At 36.5% G+C, this 23858-nt stretch overlaps 1 protein-coding gene across 1 annotated transcript in view; it reads left to right on the forward strand.

Annotated features, from left to right (window-relative positions):
- Nucleotides 1-23858, forward strand: part of ANGPT1 (angiopoietin 1) — a gene marked incomplete at its 5' end in the record, with an annotated part of 246556 nt that overhangs the window by 137754 nt on the left and 84944 nt on the right. Inside the window, 2 exons of the mRNA XM_082600829.1 lie at nt 10086-10241; nt 20806-20927. Of these exons, the coding sequence (XP_082456955.1) occupies nt 10086-10241; nt 20806-20927 (278 nt within the window). The remainder of the gene's footprint in view (nt 1-10085; nt 10242-20805; nt 20928-23858) is intronic.

Here is a 23858-nt window from a genome sequence, read left to right on the forward strand (position 1 = left end):
TGAAATACCAGAGTAAAATGATGGCATTTTTCTACCTACTAGTGGTATTCCTGAAAATCTATAAATTCCTTCATTATTAAGGCTTTTGAATTTTTGTTAGTGTGTATCTTATATCATCTGCTGAGTACTTAGATTTCATGATCTGTCTTGCAGTGTTTTCATTTAACACAGGAGGTTTCCCTTAAAAAAATGAACATCATAAGTTACTTGTTTGAATCACTGCCATTTGTCATAGGAGGAAAAAAATGTAGTTTACAGAAGATGTTTCTTCGAATTATTCTGTGGAGAGTCTCTTTTACCCTATCAGTTGCCCACAACCTACCATCTGTTGGGGTGGTCTCTAGTTCAGATGTCAAAGCTCTTTCTTTTTAAGTGAACCATAATGCATTTTATGTAATGTGTGGGAGGTTAAATTTCATTCCAGATAAGAAACTAAAAAGCATTAAATTAAAGGAATTTATGTTTGCAGTTTTCTGTTTGAAACAATATGTTCTTTAGTTTAAAAACTATCACTTTCACTGATACAAAAACCATGTATACAAAGTTGCTTTGTGGTTCTTCCCTTTTTTCTGTCATCTAAGTGTAAATTCAGAATTTGGGAGAAAGGTTTCTTAGTTGCTGGGCAGATACTGAAGCTGTCCATGACTGTTTAACAGGCATTATCTATACTGATTAAATCTGACATAAAACATACCTCATCCAGAGGAAAGTGATGCATTAGTTATTTTACTTGAATCTTTAATGAAGTAAACTACAATGAAATGAACAGAACCACAAAGTGTGAATGTAAAATCTGAAACATGTAGGTTGAGAGTATAAGAATATATCTGTGAGAGCATATGTGTGAAAGCAAATACACACATACAACATATATTCACACACAGAAATGCACTTATATGTTTTATTAAAGGGGTAAATTTTATGCTTAGTGTGTTTGAAAATTTAGTTAAGTGCTAAGAAATTATCTGCCTGAGCTTTCTAATGAATCTCACATTAAAAATCTGATAGCATGCCCTTGCCCTGTGTGTGTGGCCTCAGTGGCATGCCCATGCTTCTGACTGATTTATCTCTTGATTTCCTGAACAGTACATTTCAAGAGGTGGTCAGAAAAGTCACCTTACCTAAGCAAGCACAGTTCCTTGCATGCTGTCATAGTCTTTCTGGCTTCCTTCTTTATCCCTGCATCCTCCAGGTTTTCCAGGCCACATTTTTGTGTATTAAGGCAGACATAAGAAATTTGTGCCCTCCCTGCCATATTCATTTGGGATTGCTTCTGGGAAGATGTCCTTGATTCCCTCATTTAGAAGAGTCATTCCTTCCTTCATCCTACCCCAGCAGGCAGGAAGGACATGTGTACCTTCATTCCAGCACTCGTAACACACTTGCATTATAAACAGTCTTGATCATCAGAGTCAAGTTTTACTCATTCTTTTGCTTTCATTGTATAGTCCAGTGATTAACACATGGCTCATTTTCAGTGTGTTTGCTGGATTTTACTTAATTTAAATAATTACCCACAACAGAGATGATTGAGAAAAGAAAAGGAAGGAAGATACAGGAAGACAAGATAGGATTATGTGGTCCCGTGAGTGAGGATATTTGTCTTCAGACCTATCTACTTTTGCATCATTTACATTGGTCCCATTGACATTCAAAAAGACCTCACTGAAAGTTGGTAATGTGATATTTCATACTTTCAGGAACAAATATAACTAAAAGTGAAAAGTTTCCTTGAGAAGAAAAAATTTGAACTGATATTGAAAATCAGGACCTATCCCAGGAAAAGGGAGGATGAGGTAGAAAAGGAACTTTCCAATCAGAGCAAATTATATGTAAAGGCATGGAAGCAAAAGAAAATAATGTATGTTTGGGAAAAGGCAAATAATTTGGTAGGTCTGGAGCATAAGGTACATGTAGGGAGAGGGAAATCAAGTCTGGATCATAAGGATTCTTCATTGCTGATTAAGGAGTTGTGACTTTAGCTGCAGGTAGTGGAAGCTGCTGAAAGAGTTTAAGAAGTGGCGTGGCAAGGCCAAATCTGTGTTCTAGATCGATCGAATCCTTTGGTTATGCCACGGATGATAGATTGGAGGAAGCAAGTCTAGATTCAGGAGACCAGTTATTAGGCCATTAACAAATCCAGAAGAAAAATAACATAAGTCAGTGCCAGTGAGGATAGAAAGATATGGCAGAGAGAAGGGGAAGAGGGGAGAGGGATGGACCTAGGCACCCTTCAGGAAACAGAAGCAACACAATCTGGTGCTGACTGAATACAGAAAATGAAGATAAGGAATAGTCAAAGATGCTTCCTGTGACTTGGATGAATGGGAAGGTGGTGGTAGTGCCATTCATTGACATAAGAAACATAGGAAGATAGCCAGGTTGTGTTGGAGGAAGGCAAGGAATATATTTTGGGCAGAATGGTGCCTGGAGATTAAGGGAATCAGAGGTTCTAGCTCTTTATCTTAAAACAGATGTGCCTGCTATAGAGATTTGATCCATGACTTTTCTGTTGTGTTCCTGTGTCATTGTTTTCTAACTGCCACAAGGATATGTACTATATATTTTATAGACATATCCATCCATATTTTGATTTTCTATAATAAACAAAAATTAAAATATTGCAGACTCCTGTGCTTTGTAAAGGATGTTTTAAATGAAGTAATTTGAGAGCTTCAAAAGATATTAAAAAGAATCTAAACCAGCCCTTCATTTCTAGATGAAGATCTAAAACCCAATTTGCTTAAGTGACTTGTCCAAGTTCACAGAGTAAATCAACAACAGTACCTGGATTAAAACCCAGATAACCTGACTCCTGGCTGAGTGTGTTTTTTACATTTCATCTCCCTTTAAAAAATGTAAAGAGAAAAATTAAGCAGACATTTATAAATATTTTTAAAGTTTCATGACTCTGACTTTTCCTGTGTGTGAGAAGGTGGGATGTAAAAGAGAGGTTCCAGGTTAGTGAAGTGTGTTTTGGTGCAGGAAACATCTCATCTGTTTATGTGAAGAGAGAATGATTTTCCTGGGTCCTGACGCAACTATGGGGCACTGTATGTGAAATGGCAACTTTCAGCAGCCACAAAAATGTGGTCTTAAAAGAGTCATAACTAAGAAAAATGATTGAATAAGAATTTATTCATATGGGATTTTTCTGGGGTACCGTTGAAGCTTAGCTTCTCCATATGCCTCAGCAAGGGTGTTGCTGTTACTCTTTTGGAGGGGATATAACAAACGTCCCCTCAGCATTATTAATTTCAGTAGCTGAGAGCTTCTTCTTATCAAAAAGAGATAAGAATATTTACAGGAAGAAATACAGTCAGAGGTAAACTCCAGAGTATTCACCAAGTCTATTGAAATGACCCATCTATAACCATCTGTTTCCGACAAGACTCAACTCTTTGTGTTGGTAATATCTGGTACCAGACTTAGTGCATAGGATGCGTTCATCACATATTTGCTAGGACTGAAGTGAACTGATGCAGGGTTAATAAGCCTGAACTAATATAGAGTCTGGTCTCAGTTTTTTTCCATTTGTGGGGTGATGCATAGGGAGAATAAAATCAGGGGGATACTGAGGCTCATTGACTAAGGAGCAGCTAGTGGGCATTAGTGCTGGAAAGCAAGGGTAGAGTCCAGAAAGCAAAGTTAAAATCCCCAGAACTGCTAAGCATGAATTAATATTGTGAAAGGGTACCCTCAAATCAGGAACCATCAGAAGTAAAGCAAGTAGCAAGAAACAAGGGATAGGAAAAGAAATGTGGGGTAGGCCAACAATACCAGCAGCCGTTGTTGTTGACTCAGCCTGCTGATGTTAAGTCTGAGTTTCCCACACACTGAGTGACCACAGCCTGGCATCTGACATTAATTAGTTGTTTCACCTTGCTTTCTCTAACCTCTCTGAACCTCAGTCACCACGACTATAAAAATGAGATTCTTGGAGCTCATAATATTTAATGTCTCTTCCAGCTCACTTATTCTAATGGTTTTCTTTCTTCTGTAAGTAGTATTTTTTCAGATACCGAAATGAAAAATGGGATGCATGTCACACATATCAGTACAAAAGCTGTTTCAAATGTCAGCTAAATAGATTTATTGTCTATAAAGACAATTAATTATACTTCTCCATTTCATAAAAGAAACAGTATACTGGAAATTCTAATAGTAGAAATTCTAGCAAATAATATATTTGGCCTCAGCCTTCTTTTATATAAGACCATAAACCTAGATTTGGTTGCATTTTCAGGATTGCCATGGATTTATGAAACAATGATATTTGATAAAAGCATCAACATTTAAGGCATTTTTTTTGCATTGCTTTACCTTTTTATTGCTTTCCCATATTTACCCTTTTACTTTATTTCATGGTTGTTTTGCCATAACTGAGTAATACCATATGCAGCAACATTCAATGAGAGTCCACTTAATCTACAACATATTTTAAGTGAACAATGCCTTTGTCAATTTTTATAGGGCTTAAAATGTTATTTTCTTAAGAATTACATGGGGAAATTCTGTTCTTTGTGCTTTAAGGTAAGCTGTCGTTTAAGAGATTTAAGAGATTCCTTGAAGTGACCTCTTGAAGTGAAATGATAGAGAATGCATTTCACATGCAAGACATATCATAATCTCACACAGATTTTGGTTCTCATGAACATGAAGTGGCAAGAATTTTGAGGGCCCAGTAAGAGATCTCTCCCAGAACTCTCTTTTGTAGTGGAAAATGATAGCATTAATTCTGTACTCGTCATTGGGCAAAAGACATGGGTGTGCAATTTATGAGTGAACTACAAATGGCTGATAATCTTCACTTATTAAAAATATTTTTTTCTCTGTTTAATAATGCTACTTGTCATACAGTGGACTGTACATTTCCTTTCTCACCACCTACAACATTTCCCAGGATATTACAGCCATCGATCACTGTGAAAATAATTAAATAAAAAAATGAAAAATTATCTGTCTTTGGACACTTTCACGTCATCCATTCTGTAGCCTGCAATTTATGTATTCCCTGCATGAATATTGTGTGTTACCAGAATTTGTCTATGATGTTTGTGATAGTGTGCTTGTGCTTGATGGGTGACCATCCTATAAAAGGAGCATATCCTGAGGGGCCATCTAGCTCCTTTCAAAGCAGCGTAACAGCTCTACCGCAACTTATTATGTGATCATAGACGATTTACTTAACTTCTGGAGCCTGTTTCCTTATCAGTGAAATGAGAAAAAATAATAGAGTGGTTGGATTGTTACAAGTAGTCAATGAGATATATATTTGTAAAACCTGGTACATAACCTAGCTGTGGTAGAGGCTTAGCATATTGTCATTGTTGTTATTACCTTTGTTATATTTAACAGTAGTTTGTAAGAAATAAAATCGGAGGACGAAGACAAACATATTATTATAAACTGCATACTAAGAAAAAAAGGTAGGCATTGATGAGAGGATTTTTAATGACCCATTGAATTAAAAGTGCTAGCAAAGTGAATTTTCCAAATACCTGGCCCTAGACCTCTCACCTCATCTCAAATTAATTTGGCCTCTAATATGGTGAAGCACAGTGAAGTAATCACCCTCTAATGTTGTGTTTTTCTAAAAGGAAAAAGTAAATGAATTTTCAATGAGCTGGCTAAAAATGAAATCAGTAAATCAATTAATCAGTCAGTCAACCAGCCAACCAATCCAACAACGAAACAGTTCCCATAACTCTGAGGTTAGTGGAATGTCAGATTTGAGTCCTTTCTTTCATTTCTAACAAGACACCTAAGGCCTCTGAGCCTCAATTTCTTAAACCATAAATGGAGTCAATACTTCCCTTGTAACGTTGGTATAAGAATCAAGTCAGACAGTGTATGAAAGCTCTTTGTAAACACTAAATCACTTTACAGATGTGACATTATTTCCTTACGTTAAAATCATCGTTTACCATTTATTATGTCCTTTCAAATCATATCCTACATCCTCTTACTAGTTTTTTGGCCAATACTTTATACAACTCTGGAGTCAGACACTGAGAGTGACAGTATAGTCAAATAATTTTATGATTCAGATTGGGAATCTCCTACTTTATAACCCATTAGCTCTTGTGGTCAGCAAATGCTAAGCTTAAGATTCACATCTTAGATGTTTACAAAATGTTGAACCTTGAAGTAGCCATCATATTCTGTAAACATATTTTGAAACCAGTACAGAATATATGAAGACAATCAAATTTGTTACAGATCTTTTCTGAACCAGGCTAGTATAGCACATGAAGATGGATTTCACAGTTATACATCTACAGAGGAATGTTTAGAGATTAAGATGAAAGTAGTCCTCCTTATTAATCACACATTGTATATTTGACTTCTGCCTCTCTCCTCAGCCTTTAAATCAACTACATCTGGTTTTTGCTACTTCAGTGTGCCATTACCTTTTGCATTAAAAAGCAGTTACTCTTAGAGCAACCCCATTTGATTAAAAAATAATTAGCTAGAGTTAGATTCATGTTACTCATCATGGCAGCCCAAATAAGAATTTTAGGATAGGTTGGAGACCTACTTTACTTCTACAACAGGGTCAGCAGAATTGGGAAGCTCTTTGTGATAAATACTGGCATAAAGCAGATACTTTGCTTTGCTGGTGTTAATTTTTACAGTTTAAAAAAAAAAGCACAATAATACAGAATAGATGAATAGATAGTATCTAACAGAGAAAGGACCACAAAGCCGCTGAATGTTGATATAATAGTCGCTCTGTGCCAGAGGGTGTCCTCCTCTATGGAGACTGGGGCACATGATTATTATTACACCCAGAGCAAATCAAAGTCTGGGAACTGACTCCACTAACCAACTGCATAAGAAATTGATATGTAATTATCAAGCACATCTGTATTGGAGCTCACTGATTAGTGAACTTTCTCTCAGGAGAGAAATCTGCATAGGAAACCAAGTTGTTATTTGAAATTTCTTGGTAAGCAGGGAATTTGACATAGAATAATTTGATGGTCTAAATCACTTTTACTCAAGGAAATTGCCATTTTGTGAACAAGGTAAGAAGCTAGCACCAGAATGTAAATTAAAGCATTGGAGCATTACTTTCCTTATATATATATATATATATATATATATATATATATATATACACACACATATGCGTATACAAACACACACACGCACATACACACACACACCAGTGTGCTTAGCAACATAGATAATTTGCATTCTGCTATGATTTTCTTATCTCATAGAAGACTGTTCATAAATAGTTCTGATTTAGGCAGTTATTCTGTGGACCACACTTTGAGAAGCATTGCTCTTTGCCTGAATCAGAATTACGCTAGGAAGTTTTAAAAATATATAGTGTCCTAGTACATACCCTTGAAAATTCTGATTCAAAGTTCTGGTGTGTTGCATTTTTAAAAAGCTCCCCATGCAGTTTGGATAAACACACAAGGTTTAGGACCTATGTAATAAAATGCATAGGGTAATTAAGTAATGTTGAAGATGAATAGGTTAGAGGTAAAAAACCTGGGTTTTGACACTGGGGGTGCCAAATTCTTGTTTGTTCTTGAGCAAGTTGTGGATTTCCTAAGCCTCCGTAGTCTTACCTATAAACGGCTATAACAATACCTACCATGTAAAGTTGTGAGATTTAAGCGCTTTTGTGAAAGGAAAGCACTTAGCTCAGTGCCTGCCACATGGTAGACAGTGGATAAAAATGTCAGCTATAAATGGTAGGTATCATCTCCATGATGGAGACTTATCTGCCATTTTTGAGAATATACACATTTATATAAAGCCCCAAATTCCCTGGATAAGCAAGGAACATACTGCTGATGTGTGCCTGTCTGAGGCTTCCTTCGCTAAGCATCCATCAGATTTATCAGTCAAGACTTTTTTGGTTTTGTTAGAAACTAAATCAATGTGATTGATGCAAAAGAAAAAAAAAAAGTGGGCTGCTCAAGGGGACATCACAGAATTTATAACTCAATGTCCAAGGGTGGATCTGGCTAAAAACATGACAGGACGGAGGTGCTCTAAAAGTATCCTTCTATCTGTATCACCTGGCTATCTGGCTATCTACCTACGTATCTGTCTTTCTGGCTTAGCCTCATTCTTAGACTGGCTCTAGTTTTGTGATGGCAAAATGGGGCATCAACAGTGTCAGGCATATATGTTACCAGCTTACCACAGAGGAAAAAGAAGTTCTTTTGTAGGCTAGTTAGACAAAATTGCATAACTGAGACTTACTGGCCTTGCTTACAGTACCTTTCCATTCTTGAACAATTTATTCTCTCTAAGCAGGAGCAGAACATTCTGGATTGTCAGGCTCAAACATGTACCTAACCCTGAAGTTAGGGTGGGACAGCTCCACCCAAAGCATTTGTTCTGAAGGAGGAAAAGACAGTTTCCCAAAAGAAAGTTAAGGGAAGTTATTTTGAAAAGAGGGAACATATGATGCAGAATCTAAAACAATAGATGTCTGTTACTCCAACCCACCCTCCTTTCCTCTACCCTTCCACTGTTGTTAAAATATGTTAGTTCAGCTGGAATAAAGCCAAGATTAAATTTACCCTAGAGACCTTAAGTTTTGTTAAGATAATTTGCAGGTATGTGTTCTAATCTATTGTGTATTTGTTTTATAATAAATTTTTGTGAGTTGAAACTTTCCCCCTACTTCTAACTTGGGAAGGGGAGTTGAAAGGTTGAAGGGGAGTTACGTTATATTGACCAAGAACAAAGTCAGAACCTATTAATAACAATATGAGTTTGATTCTGACCTTTCATTTTCTTTAGCTTGGGACAGACTCATGTTTGATAAATAGAAATAAGCAAGAAATGTTGTTAGAACGTGAACTGCCAAAGTTACAAAGAAGAATTTAGTTTTAAGCTATATTTATTACATGACAATAGTGTTACTATAGATAAAATAGTGGATGTATTTTGGTTCACTAAATCAGTAAAAATCACGTAGCTGTTAATAATTTGGAACCCAGCTTATGAAGCACAACTTGGCAGAACTATCAAGTGGTTAGCAGTGTTGGTATGAAAGTTAAGGACTTCAGCACTCAAATCCAAGTCTGGCTGTTTTTGTGGTGTGTGGCCTTGGACCGGACTTCTCTGGGATGCAGTTTCCCCTTATGTGTAATTGGGTAATAAAATGTAGTCACCACACAGTTGTTGGGGAGAATTAAGTGCCCTGACAGGGAAGTGTAGGCTTCTTTCTGTATTTTTCAAGCATATGAGAAATATGCTCAGTTTTATTCTCCCAAGTGCCTAACGGGCTCCCTCATAGTAAGTCACTTAATAATTCTTCTTGCCCGCTATGGTACCATTTATTTTACAACCATAGTATTCTCTAAGATGGCACCATAAAGGACTAAACGTTCCCCAATGCAAGAAGGGCAAATGCTGCTTTATGGACCATATTTTCAGTGCCTTTTTTGGAGCTTGCAAAGGAGCACTGAGCATAGTTTTAGCTAGCTCTGAGGCTCTGCAGCTCATTTCATATGCTGTTGCCTATACGTCAAGATTCCCTTAAAGGCTTGTGTTTTGGGTATCTGCCCCCCTCCCACTCCTTGTCCCATTTCCCTAACCCAGCATGGTCTTTTATTTTTCATTACAGAGGAGGCTGAAGATTTCTCAGAGATAAGTGTTCAATATGGTATAATGAAAAGACCAGAGAACCAAGATTTAGATTTCAATTGTTGTACTAACTCTGCTGAATTTTTGCTGGTGACCTTAGAATCATCGTTGACCTTCTCTAATTCTGTGTCCTCAGCTATAAAATAAAAAGAACAGTGAGGTCATCTGTGCTTAACTCTCTATCTTTGCTGTAAGGGTTAAACGAGAAAGCACTATCCAAGTGTGAATTTTCATTATGACTGTGTTGATTATATATGTGCATCAGTATATTACGGGTTTGTTAGCAACTGTGTTCCTGTGTGCTCTGCTCCCATTTCCCCAGCTCCCAGAGATGCTGAGGATTCCTGCCAGATGGCTGATTTGCCAGCTGTGTCTTGTTTTATCATTGTAAATATTACATGCTTCCACTGAAAGACTTTGCTTATAATGTAGTATGTTTTGTCCTTTATCTCTTGCAGATTGAGAATTACATTGTGGAAAATATGAAGTCGGAGATGGCTCAGATACAGCAAAATGCAGTTCAGAACCACACAGCCACCATGCTCGAGATAGGGACCAGCCTCCTCTCTCAGACCGCAGAGCAGACCAGAAAGCTGACAGATGTTGAGACCCAGGTACACCCCTGAGCCAGAGTCGTAAAACTCTTAACCCAGATGATTTTTCCTCCTTTAAGTTACTCCATAAACACAGAGCACATTTCAGCGCTGGGATTGGGGAAACATATACATTTTTGTTTATTGGTAATAACAACAATGACTGCCTGACATGCTATGCATGTTTCTTTTGATTTCATGAGAGTTGGTATATTTAGCTTTGTATGTGCTTGCAAAAACAGGACTAGGACTGTTTGTATGTGCTTCCAAAAACAGGCAAAAGACTTAATCAGCATTTAAATTTCAAATAAACACTTCAGCTACCAACTGTGATGTGATATATGTCAAACAGAATAACCCTTTGTGTCAAATTGGTGCCTTTGATGTACATTTTTGACCTGTCCTGTTTTATCTCCAGTAGTACTCTAACAGTAATGGCACCTGCAGAGGTTTTGTGCAGTCAGTGGATAGGAAGGAAAACCCCAAATAAACTGATCTGGAATGTGCAGATTTTGTTTTTATTCAGCATGATTTTATAATGAGAAGTCAATTAAAACTCTTCGTGTACATACATATATATATATATATATATATATATATATACACATATATATATATATATATATATATATATATATATATATATATATATATATATATATATTACCCTACTCTGGACAATGATATTTTTATGTACAAATCAGTAAAATGCCTTTTAATTATCACTGTCACAAGCCTACCATTACAGTTTAATGAAAATATTATTTTTGATGACTGTAAGATGATCTCTTGGTCCCCTTTTTAACCATGGAAATGGGTTATTCCTGTTACCATTCTGAAATCCAGAGGATGATTCTGTCTCAATGTAATAGTTGATTTCTGGAATCAAAGGTGAAGTATATTGTTAAAAGATAAACTGAGGCACATTAAAATTTTCAAGAGTTTGAGTGAACATTGATTCAAATTGGGCAGCACCTAACTGAAAGTATTTAGCTCTACTGCAGGAGCTAAGGGAAAAGTTTTAATAGAGAAGATGCAGAAGCAAAGCAAGGAAATTATTTGATTGGCTACAACTTAAGCAGTTGCCTTATTTGGGAAAGCCTAGTTGGCTGTTTGTGATTGGTTGTTCTTAAATTTTACTTTCTTAGATTCAAGTGCATTGAGTCTGGCTTAGATTTTGGTTTGCTTATGTAGGTTACCAAGACATTAAAGCCACCTCTAATGGCCTTTACTGTTTAACTCTTTTAACAGTATAAATTCAAAAATAATATGCAACCTTATTTCTATCTTGTGTCATTTGTGTTAATGGCATCACACAGATCAAATGTTGATATTTAAAGAGACATAACAATAATAATTTACATGGATAGAGCATTTTATATTATGCACACCACTTTCCAGTGGACAGATGATGTTTGTGAAGACTATTTAGAACAGGAAGTTTGAATGATTTTCTCACACTGATACAGCTAGTGAATTGACTTTGGTACTCAGAATGATTCCTACTCATTTCTTCCTCTGTCCTCCTTGATCAGTAATACTAATAATTGTCTAATTGAATAAGAGCTTAAATTTGGATCACATTGGAACAATAAATCACATAGGCTTTGGAAAATAATTTTTGTTGTACACTATCATCAGATAATTATGGGGGATGAGGAAGGGAAAATTACATTTTATAACTAAAAATTACGAGACTATGTAATCTATTATCATCACACTGAGCAAGTTTGTTGATCTATGAACCAAGCTTGCTCAGTGGTATGAAGCTTCTTGTGGTATGAATAACGTGAGTGTGTCCTCTCTTATTTTTACTAGAACTGAATGCTCACCATCTCCTACAAAGCATTCTATATATTCAAAGACAGAAATACACAATTAATATTACCCTACTTGGTCGAACATTTGAAATTTTTATGCATTTCTTTTATAAGTTTTATGACATACATGGCAGCATTTTGTTTCATTTTTTTCCATCCCCCAAATTGAGTTGTTTTTGTTCTCTTTCCAACTGGGAATTGAAGTGGTTGGGGAAAAAATTTCCATTGTCAGCACACCAATCTCCAAACTGCTAAGATGCATGCTATGTAAAATTTTAAGAGATAACAACTTGTTCTGCATCCTTAAGGCTAAGAGATGTGTACTTTATGGACAATAGAACAGAAAATTCATAGGAAATAAACCTATTCCCTATATAGAGCAGCTAAAGTTGAATAGTCATTAAAGGCCAATGAAAATTTATTAGATGCTCCAAGAAGAATTTTAATATAGCTGAAACCTGGAAAACATCTCAAAAATCACAAATCCATCAGAACCTGCAATGAGAGGAAGGTGGAGACAGTGGCTGACAGTGGCTCGGACAAGCTAGGTCCTACCTTAAGAGTGAATCCTGGGTGTTCTTTTCATCTTCATTTTAATATCTTCTAATCGTCTCTGCTATTCGTAGCTGTGATGCTTCATCCCTTTTTCATGTGAATGTATATCCATGAGGTGCTTATTTGAACCTTTGCAACAGTACATCATCTACTTAGACCTAATCATTCAAGTGCACTCAAGTTCTGATGCAAGGCCAAGTTCACAAAGTGAATCCTGGATTATTCCTTAATCTCAAAATGCTCTAGTCTTTAATAATAAGCATTTATAAACCAATAGATCCTTTAGGGCTATCCGGGCATGCTCCCACGTTTTTCCTCCCATATTCATTCTACTTTGTTTCTCGTTGGTAAGTGCTGCTTTTCCTAAACTGATTTCAGGTCCTCAGTTATTTTAGGAACACATGCCAATGGTTTTGCAGTATATTTTAGTGCCCTAGCTTTCACATGTTGTTGTTATAAAGATAAGTAACTTATTGCTTTCTAGTTCTCTGCTGACCTTCTTGACTTGAATTTAACAAAAGGTGGTAGAGCCTTAGTTTTATTGCAGTGGCACTTAAAAATATTCTTGTGCCCAGTAGGCATCATGATCAGAAAAGAGACAGAGAATGAGTATATCTAAGTAACCCTGCTGGTCATGGTGGTGAGATCAGGAACCAGCACTGGGCCTGTTCCTTCCTCCTTAGTTCAGCTTGCAGTGTTTTTCTTACTCTCTTATCAGTTCATACCAATATCTCCTCTCCTTCAAGTTCCTCTTTCCAAGTGTGTAGTATGAAGGGCTTAGTTTCAGACATTATTCATGTCCCTTCCTGTAGTGTGAATCTATTTCTGACTTCTTCCTCAGGCCAATTTTGATGAGAGGTACACTAGTAGACAAAAAATGACATTAAAATTTACCTCTAATAATCTGTGCTTGACTCTTTTTTAAGCAATTTTACATTTATTAGCTTTTTAATAATTTTTTTAAAACTTGATGGGGTAGGTACTATTATCATCCCTTGTTTAAAAATGTGGAAACTGAAACTCAGAGAGGTAAAGCAACTTTCCCCAGGCGAAAATACTAGTAAATGTTAGAGGGAATATTTGAACCCAGGCAATCTGGCATGAGTCTACCTGCTTTACCAGCTCTCTATCTGTAGTGCCTCCCTCTTGTGATTCCTTTCTCTCTCAAAGGCTGCAGACACAACTTGGGTCCAAGCACGGGATAAAGTGGAAATAAGATAAAGCAAATTAATGTGGACCTAATAGTAGCAACTGAATGTTTTCTGTAAATGATTAAAATGCAGCTGCTGCTGAAGGTACCACTAGCTATTGGCGTTTTACCATGTGTCTGCACATCATTTCATGTAATCCTAGCATCCATTGTTGTCCTTGCTGCTTGCTGGCTGTGTAATTATAGGGAAGTTCTATAGACACTGAGCTTAAGTTTCCTTCAACTTCCAATGATTTATATGGAGCCATAGTGTTAGAAATAGAATTTAATAAAAATTTTAAAGATATATTTTGAGTACCTCCTTGATGCAAGGTATTTTAATAGGTACTAAATAGAATACAACAATAAGTAAAAGTCTTTATATTCAGTGAGCTTAATTGAGTTAATGTGACAAAACTTTTCTAAACCATTTCTTTCTTGACTTTCCATCAAGTTAATTAGCTATGGAACCTTTCCCCACAGTTATAACAATGCATCTTTCCAGTCTCCTGCTGTGTGTGTGTGTGGGGGGGGATGTAATAGACCAGTGGCCCCAGCTGCTGTGCTCTAAAATCCATCACTGTGTTGGTGCAGAGACCACAATTCTCAGGGGCCACTTCCAGCCAATGATACATTGTGGCAGTGATACTTAGACCCATTCTTGGGAGCTGCAGGACTCCACTGACACATGACTTGGCTAAGGGCTCTCCATCAGCCTTGCCAAACTTTCGCACAACTTCCCTGCAGGCTAAAACTTCCAGTTAGCCTTACTCCCTTCCATCTCTTCTTCACTGTGGTTCGATCTACATCCCAGTCAGAAGGTGACCCTAGCCAACTCTGGCTTCTTCCCAATTTTCTCTCACAGGCATGTCCCCTAATAAATTTCCTGCAAGTCTAATTCATCATCTGCTTCTTAGAGGTCAGAAACTATCACACCTGTTGTTTGGACTTGAATTATACAATTATAAATTTAAGGCAGTCCAGGAACAATTTAATAAATGAGATTGAATCTCTAGGTGGAAACAGGTTTGAAAGGACAGAAAGGGCACCTCTCAAAGTTGAGCCACTACCTCTTTAACTTGATGAGAGGACAGTTGAATAAATATTTAACTTTGGCCCAACTGAAATGGCAGAAAAATAAATTTGCTAAAGGTCATCCAAGGAAAATACCCTGGTAATCAGTTTTCTCAAAAGGTCTGGAAAAAGTGTTTGATAACCCATTAGGAGAGAGCTCAGTGAACCATGATCCATAGGTCGAATTCGAAATGCCATCTTTTTTTGTAAATAAAGTTTTATATGTTGTATATTGGTGCTTTCTCAATAAAACAGCAGAATTGAGTAGTTTCACCAGAGCCTGCCAAGACTAAGATATTTACTATATGGCCCTTTACAGAAAAAGCTGGCTAACCCCTGCACCAAGAAACAAACTTCTAGAGAGCAAGGATTTTGTCTGTCTTGCTTACTGTTCTATCCTTAGGATTTAAAACAGTACTTGGTACACAGTAGGCTCTCAATAAATACTTATTGAATGATTAAATTCACTGATATTAGTCTCTTAATTTCTGTATATTTCAGTCCAGTGCTCCCAAGCCAAGGACAATGTCCCAAGGGTTGTGTGTTGATGGTAATATATACCCACAAATAGTGGGATGGGTCAGAATAGGACTTTGAACAGAAGCAGCCTACTGCAAAGATGTTCTGACTGACTGAGAACATTGGATGAATGTATTTTCTCTGTACTATGAGGAACATGAGAAATGTGGCCATCTTCCTGCCTCGTGATGCTAGTGTAGCACTGGGGTGAGTACTGGAGAGAAGTCAGATGCCATCAGCTGCAACAAGCAGAAGATCTCCTGGTGATTGAAAGAAATCATTTTGATAGCAGTTGTTATTGACTGAAGGGAGATACCTTTCTTTTCCAGAGGGAAGCTACTTGTGTACAGCTGCATGAGCCTATGGGAAGGAACTCAGACTACAGACAGATTACCTGGCTTCCATTATGGCTCTACTGTGAATTAGCTCTGTTGGGCAAGTTACTTTTACCCAAAATTTCTGCATCTGTAATACAAGTACTATCGCTACTAAACTCCATAACCCAGTGAGGTTATCATTATATTATAAATACATTATATGTTTATATATAATATAAATTAAAATATACAATATAATTATTATATATAGTATTATCTATATATTATTATGACTAAAATTAATAATTCTCCAAGATTAACTAATTTTCTAGTATTATCTACATATTATTATGACTAAAATTAATAATTCTCCAAGATTAACTTATTTTCCCATTCAAATTTCCTCAATTTTTCTGCCAAAAATTTCATAGACATTTTACTTTTCAAGAGTTAATAGTCCCTTTTAATTTGGAGTAATCTTACATTTTTAAAAATTGAGGTATAGTTGATTTACAATATTATATATTTCAGGTGTACAACAGAGTGGTGCACAATTTTTAAAGATTAGACTCCATTTATAGTTATTATAAAATATTGACTATATTCCCTGTGCTGTACAATATATCCTTGTGGCTTATTTTATACATAGTAGTTTGTACCTCTTAATCCCCTACCCCTATCTTGCCTCTCCTCACCTTCCCGCTCCCCACTGGTAACCACTAAATTGTTTTCTGTAACTGCGAGTCTGTTTCTTTTTTGTTATATTCACTAGTTTGTTTTATATTTTAGACTCCACATATAAGTGATAACATACAATATTTGTCTTTCTCTGTTTGACTTTCTTGTTTTTCTTGAGGTTTTGCTCTGTATACTGTCCCATATTCTTAAATTGTCTGAATATTTCTTTTACTCTTCCATCCCCTGTACTTTTTTTTAAACTGGAAATTAAGTCTACAGGCTTAATTAGGTTGAGTTGAACATGGTGGTGGGAGTACTGTGTAGAATTACTGGTCACCTCCTATTCCATCTCATCAGGAGGCACAAATGCCAGCTCGCCACCCTCTCAGTGACGCTATTTTAACTTGGTTAGGGTAAAAGGCTCCATAGCTCTCCATTCCAATTGTCCATTTTCCCCTTGGAAATTAACAGGAAAACTGTAGGGTGATACTTTGTCACATTGCCCATCACTGACCAAATAAATTATTTCATTGATTTTGTAAAATGGTGATCTAACTCTCATTCCATGTACATGTACCAGCCTTCAATCTTCTGTAAAAGTCTAATTGCCAAGACATCATACCTTGTGTTATATTTTTTATTTGAAAGACAGTTAAAGTAAAAGAAAACACAAACCTACAGCAAGGCTGATTGCAAAGTTAATATGCCAGTGAAAGAAATTTTCTTCTGTGGGAGATTTTCCTTTCAAGGAAGATTAGAGGCACTCAGGTATTAAAGGGAAGCTGGATGAAATTATCTAGCTCACTTTCTTTAAAAAAACAGTAATTTTTATTTTTTTTAATTTTGCTTATTTTTTAAAGAAAGAACTGAAATTTTATAGTCCATATATCCGCAGTTCCAAGTCTTATATCTTCCTTACTCTGTGGTATATTCTGAAAAATTTAAGCTTTGAAATTGTTTCTTGGGGGCTTGTGTCATATACTCTTCACTTTCCCCTTTGCTTTGCTTTCCTTCTCCTTTCCTTTCCTTTTTTCTCCTTCTCTCTCTATCTCTTTCTTTCTTTTCTTTCTTTCTGGTATATGCTTTTGGAATGTGTTTAGGCTAAAGAAGGAAATGTCTTTTGTCATTTTAATGGAACACTTAGATTATTGCTAAGCAGCAATTTCCATAGACACATGGAAAGAAAGTGGTCAATTTATCATAGTTTCCTGTACAGTTCTCGTCAGTTGCCTGCTTTTGAACTTCAGGCCTATTTTAATACACCAAGGGAGAGAGTTGAAATAAAGCAGCTATTGGGTTAAGGTGATGGGGAAAGAAGAGAAGGGGTTGGCTTTTGTGCTCAAAATCGGCCTGAGATGACCTGACACTTAGCCTGGACTTCTGAGATTTGTCCCCCTCTTTCTCCCACATTCAGATGCTGCTTTAGATTTGGGCTGTTATCATTGAAGTCCAGCTTGATACTCACCTGGCTTGCTACCCTATCTTGTTACCCTCTGAGCATGACGCAACTTGAAAACCGACTCACTATCCACTGCCTAGCATATCATCTAACAAATAGCTCTGAGTGCCCCAGGATTCCAGGCCCCATGCTGAGCTCTGGAGGTTTGGAGGGCTCCAGATGGAGTAGTCCTGCCTCTGTGCAGCTGACATCCTCACGGGGCAGAAAGGCAGCATATGAGCATACTGACAGGATGATTTCCAATAGTGATGATTTCATAAAGAAAGTAAAACAAGGCCACCTGATGGAGGATGATGGGGGAGCTCCTCTACAGAGAAGAGCCAGGAAGGGCCTCCTTTGGTAAGACATGAATGATGAAAAGAAATCAGCCATGCGTCTGCGAAGGGGTGGACATTCCAGGCAGGGGAAACTGGAAAGACCCTGAGATGGAGATGAATTTGGCATGTTGGGGTAGCAGAAAGAAGGCCAATATTATTGGAGCATAATAAACAAGGGGGTGAGTTGAAAGGAAGTGAGATCTGAGAAGTAATCAGGGTCCTGATCACATAGGACCTTGTAGGGCTAGGCCAAGAACTTTGGAATTTGTTCTGATTGTAAAGGGAAGTCATTAGCTTATTTAATATCGGAAATGACATCTGATTTGTGTTTTTAAAAAGATCACTCTGGTTGCTGTGTAGCAAATGGATTTTGTAGGACAAAGTGGAGAAAAGTTAGGAGCTATAGTGTCTCCAGACTTAGATACAGGCAACTTCATTTTCAATTTTGGATGGTTCCATTTTGTTCTCAGTGTTCTCTTCTCAGACATGGAAAAGAACAATTTTTGTCCTTTGTAAAATAAAAGTTTTGGTATTTGAGAATATCAGGAAGTGTGATCAGAGGATACAGTGAACAAAGGAGAAAACAGATTTCATTTAACAGCATATGATTTGCTTGATTCAGTGAGACAATGTACGGCACATTGAGGGTCTTCACTAAAAAATATAGATGTGTCATCCCCTATTTAATTATTTTATAAATAGTCATTCTAGTTAATGAACAAACAAACAGAAAACTTGCCCAGACAAAAATATGTTTAATAGTTGAAAGTTATATATTGTGCATCCCTCATCTTTACATTCTCTGCCATTTTTTCCTCTGGGCTGCTTTTAACTCTATCTTCAAATCTCAGGTCCTCTTGCTCCTGTGTTTCCTCAAATGAAGCAATTCAAGATGGGAAATACTTTTTTAAAACTCTGGAACACTCCACAAATATGAGTTTTAATTAGTAGTAGTAACTTTTAGACTGGTTTTCAGATCCATATTCATGACAGTTGTATAAATGAATCATAGTAGCTTAAAACTTTTTTAAAGCTAAATGCCCCATCTCAGTATTCTTTTCCCTAACCCCCTGGCCCAACCCCTTCAGCAGGACTGGGACTAGGATGAAAAGAATGAGAGCAAGTTATGTAAGACTGAATCATATATTTGTAGTAGCATATCCTGTCTTTATTTTAAAATGATATTCTGTTCAACTTGGACTTTTTTACATTAATTTTGATCTTTCAAAATGTTGCATTCAAATATTACTTATCTTGATTATTGAGTTTTTTGACACATCCTTAAATTTTACAACTCAGGCAGTTGCCTCTCTCATCTCACCCTAGTCCCTGTCCTGCTCCCCCTGCAAATACATCCCCTTTCCCCACAATCTCCATTAGTCCAAGCCCAGCCCTGATTGTGTCAGTATATTTTGAAAAGGCTTTTTCTGTGTGCATCTGATATAATCCCAGGTTTAGACCTGCTACAAAGAAGGAGGAAAGTTCTACTGGTGTCATTTTTAGAGGAGGACCCTTTAGATTGATATTGACCCTCCAGAAGGTTTCCCAGGTTCCTTTCAATACATAGTTCTAAAAAAGGTATGGTGGTTTCAAAAATTCTCAAATGACATAGGGAGCTTTTAAAACTATAATTTTACCTTCTTTCTTGCCCTTTTTACCTCCCTTAAAGAAGAAGGAGAAGGGGGCAGGACAAAGGCAGTGGCACAGTTTGAAGGCATCTTCTAGGACTGGAGTGTGTGATGTTTGCTTGGAGGATGGATAGGTTTGGGTTCATGGCTCAGACTCATGTTATATTAAAGCTTGACTATCAGCATGAATCTTTGTGATTCAAGATGAGGTGAACATTTACTGTTTCTTGAGGACCCAGCATAGTGCAGTTGAAAGGATAACTAACAGTCTGTCTTCAGTGCAGTCTGGGTTCCTGGTCACTTCATCTCCTCAGATGAAGACTCAGGATGGTTTGTTTCTCCCTCTTCTTGGTTTTCTGTGTAAAGCATTAGAATTAGAGTCACAGTGTCTGGGTTTGAAACCCAACTCTTCCCTTGGTTCCTGTGTGGTTCTGGCTTCTCTCTGAACTTCAGTTGCCTCATTTGTAAACTGATCATAACAATTCCTCTTTTCAATGTGTACCCATGTCCGTGATATGATGACATCTGGAAGGGCTGACATGAACTAACATGATAGGTGTTCAGTAATTGTTATCATGAATCTGTCTAAACTATATCACGAGTTTTTTGCAAATTTCTAATTAGTTTTTGCGAGGTGATGGATCAAGGCAGACATGTTTTACATGCCTAGTAGTTATTCTTTGTTACACACAATATCTAAGACCTTGTACTAACATTTATCTTGTACTTGTAAATATTGGAGATAATATATATAAGACATTTAGCACAGGGGAACATCCTAGGGTTTGAGGAAATGAAAATTGAAATATGAAAATGGATTTAACAACTCAGTTTTCTCATTCAACTGCAACTTCAATCTTGAACAAATATAATGTTTGAGACATGTAAGGCATTAATTAGTAGAATGTAGACCATTTAATTATTCTAGAAGAAATATTACTTAAAAAGAAAACACAGCTAAATAAAAACCCCAAAATAATTGTTTTGACTCTTTGTAAAGATTGAAATGTTTTTATCTTTTATCTTAAGGTACTAAATCAAACTTCTCGACTTGAAATACAACTGCTGGAGAATTCATTATCAACATACAAGCTAGAGAAACAACTTCTTCAACAGACAAATGAAATCCTAAAGATTCATGAGAAAAACAGGTGAAGATTGTTATATTCCAAAAATATGTACATTTGTACTTATTTATATCCTCCACCACTCTGCCAACTCTTAAAAAAAGATTGATGTAATTTGCAAAAAGCAAAATACAGACCCAAATTAATTTTTAATATAAAAAGGAATGAGAGCTTAAGGTGACTACAGCAAGTATGTCAACAATAAGATTAATACTGTTGCTTACACTCTTGAAATATTTGCTTTTAATAACTTTTAACACTAATTTATCTCATGTTCAGTTGTTCAAATCTTACCATATCCACAAAAATTAATTGATTCTATGACTAAATTTGGTGACACAAAATATTGACAATTTTCAGCAGAACCAAAAAGTAGGGAAAAGATAGAGCTTCTGAAACTCTTTAACTTGAATTATCACTCTACCAGCCCTAAACCTTGTACAGAGCTACAAGGTTTGAATTCAGAGATCTTTCATGGGAGAGAAGCAAATTTTCTTTTCAGAAAATTATTTCCCTATAAAGCTGATTGAAATGTTGTTTCCCCCTTCCATTTAAAGCCATTAACTCTGAACATAATAAATTTCTTTGGTTAGCTTTATAGATGTGTTTTATAAACTATGAATCATCTCAGGTAAGTGAAAGGGACTTACAGATCCTGATAGCCAGGATGATATATAGACTACATAATTTTGAAGTCACTGGCATTCATGATGGGCAATTCAATCAAAGCACTGACCTCTGTAGAACAAATATATTGTATATTAACTGCATTTTCTTCTGGATATTCGGACAGCTTGAAGAAGTTTCAGTTCTTATGCATTATATGGATTTAAAGATCTTTGTGTTGCTACAAACTAATTAAATACCATTGTCTCGGTGGAACCAGAGTTTCCACCATGTTCCAAACCAGAAAGGCACCTAAGATGAACTGCTAGTTCTCCTTTTACTTTACAGATGAGGGAACAGACTCAGTGGAAGAGAGTGATCTATCCAAGGTCACACAGCTTGCTGGTGGCACAACTGGGAATGTAATCCAGGTTTTTTATTCCTAGTCCTTCTCTTTCCACTGTAGCACATGATCCCTCAGTACTGTCTTCAACCTAGAAAGATTTCCCAACTTTATGCTAAGTGTAGGCCTTAATGACAATGATTATAATTAAACTTTTACATGAAGAAGATAAACCTGACTTTTGGTTTAGAGTCTGAAAGGGGTCAATCCATGTTTTGTGACTTGTATTTCTAAGTCCTACATTTGTTTATCTTTGTACTATGTCATGGGGTAAACTGTATAACTAAATAACTATAAATAAACTTGACAAGACTTGACTCTGAACTGGTTGCATGATGAAATGTTCTGGAATTGAAAATCCTGTTTAAAAGTACCATTTATCCCACTGCATTTTCACAGTAACCAGACACATACATGTAGCAGGTATACTTTACGGCAACTATCCCTTGATTTAGGGGTCCTACCATGCTTTAACTTTGTCGCTAAAAGCAAGCCCCATTTATAATCACGTTTCAAGATGCTATTGTGAAAGCTTTGTCTAGGAATGAACAAGTAAAATAATGACAATTTTAACGTGTTCTTAGGTTGTTTTTATAATTCTATAAATAACACACATTTATTGTAGAAAAGTGAGAAGGTACACAAGAAAATTAAAAACCATAATCCCATCACATTGAGAGAGCTTCATATGTTGCTGTATAAAAAATATAAATATGTTTTCTCAGAAAGTTGTGTCATGCTATGCATACTGTTTTGCAGCCTGCTTTCTGTGGAGATAGATACATTTTTTAATCAGTAAAGATCCCTCTAGTATAATTCTTAATAACTACATGATATTTCATTTTATAGGTGTAACCTAGGGTCGTTTTGATTCATCTCTCACTAAGTGTGTGGCCACATATGATTTCTCTATTAAAAAAGTCATCAGCATGAATTTACACTCTTCAATTCTCCTGCTGCTGATATGTGTATTATCTTTTGGTGTAGGGAGGCCTGTAAGTGCTCACCCTTAACTACAAAAACAAATGCTTTTCTTAAGTGTCACTTGTACTCTGCTCTCTCCATCTCTTCTTGTCTCTGTCTCTTTCCCTCCCTCCTGCTCATATTCATTCTTTCTCTCTTTTCTTTCTTCTTCTTCTCCTTCCCCCACTCTCCCTACTCCTCTCTCTTCTTCTTCCCCTCCTCTTCTTCCAAATATACCCTACCTACCCTAATTCCAGATCATGTTGGATTCTTTTGTCTTTCCATTATGATTCTTGATATGGCACCTGGTATCATTTCCTTCTATGGAATTCTCACCATAGAATAATTTTTTTTCAACAGCAACTGCTTAAAAAATGTTCTCTCTGTTCCATCAGTAAAGCTGAGTCAAAGTTTGAGCTCTCAGAAGAGCTGCACTGCGGCTCAAGTGTGCAGGGTTTCTCCATGTGCCAAGGCCTCTCAGACGAATCTGACTCCTGATCCCAAGCACATACATGCCTTCTGCTGATGAGTTTTTCCCTCACTGAATTCTAATTTCTAAGGAAAATTCAGGTTTTCTTATATATACAAATCACACCATTTATTGATTATGATAAATTTTTTCAAGATTATAACAATTTCATTTCCTAGCAGTATAGGTATTTCACAATGCATTCAGGGATTTAGGTTTTAACTTGAAATTCATTTCTGCGCTCATGCTGAAAAAAACTTAGATGCATCTTTTACTCCTACTCTGCACCCCTTAGTTTTTGACCCTCGAGTATGACATTACCTCACATGTGGTTCCTGGGGGTATTTTTCTATCAAAGTGCGTGGGACATCTCTTCTTAAACCAGGCATATTCTTCCACAAACCACTTAGAAGAAAAGTGTTTTTCTTTATACAAGACAGAAGTACCCATTTGTGATACACAGCATACTTTCCCTATTATGTTTATTATTATTGTTTATTTTCATATGTGAAAT

This window comes from Mesoplodon mirus (assembly GCF_964341445.2).
Source record: "Mesoplodon mirus genome assembly, chromosome: 16".
Taxonomy (NCBI): Eukaryota; Metazoa; Chordata; class Mammalia; order Artiodactyla; family Ziphiidae; genus Mesoplodon; species Mesoplodon mirus.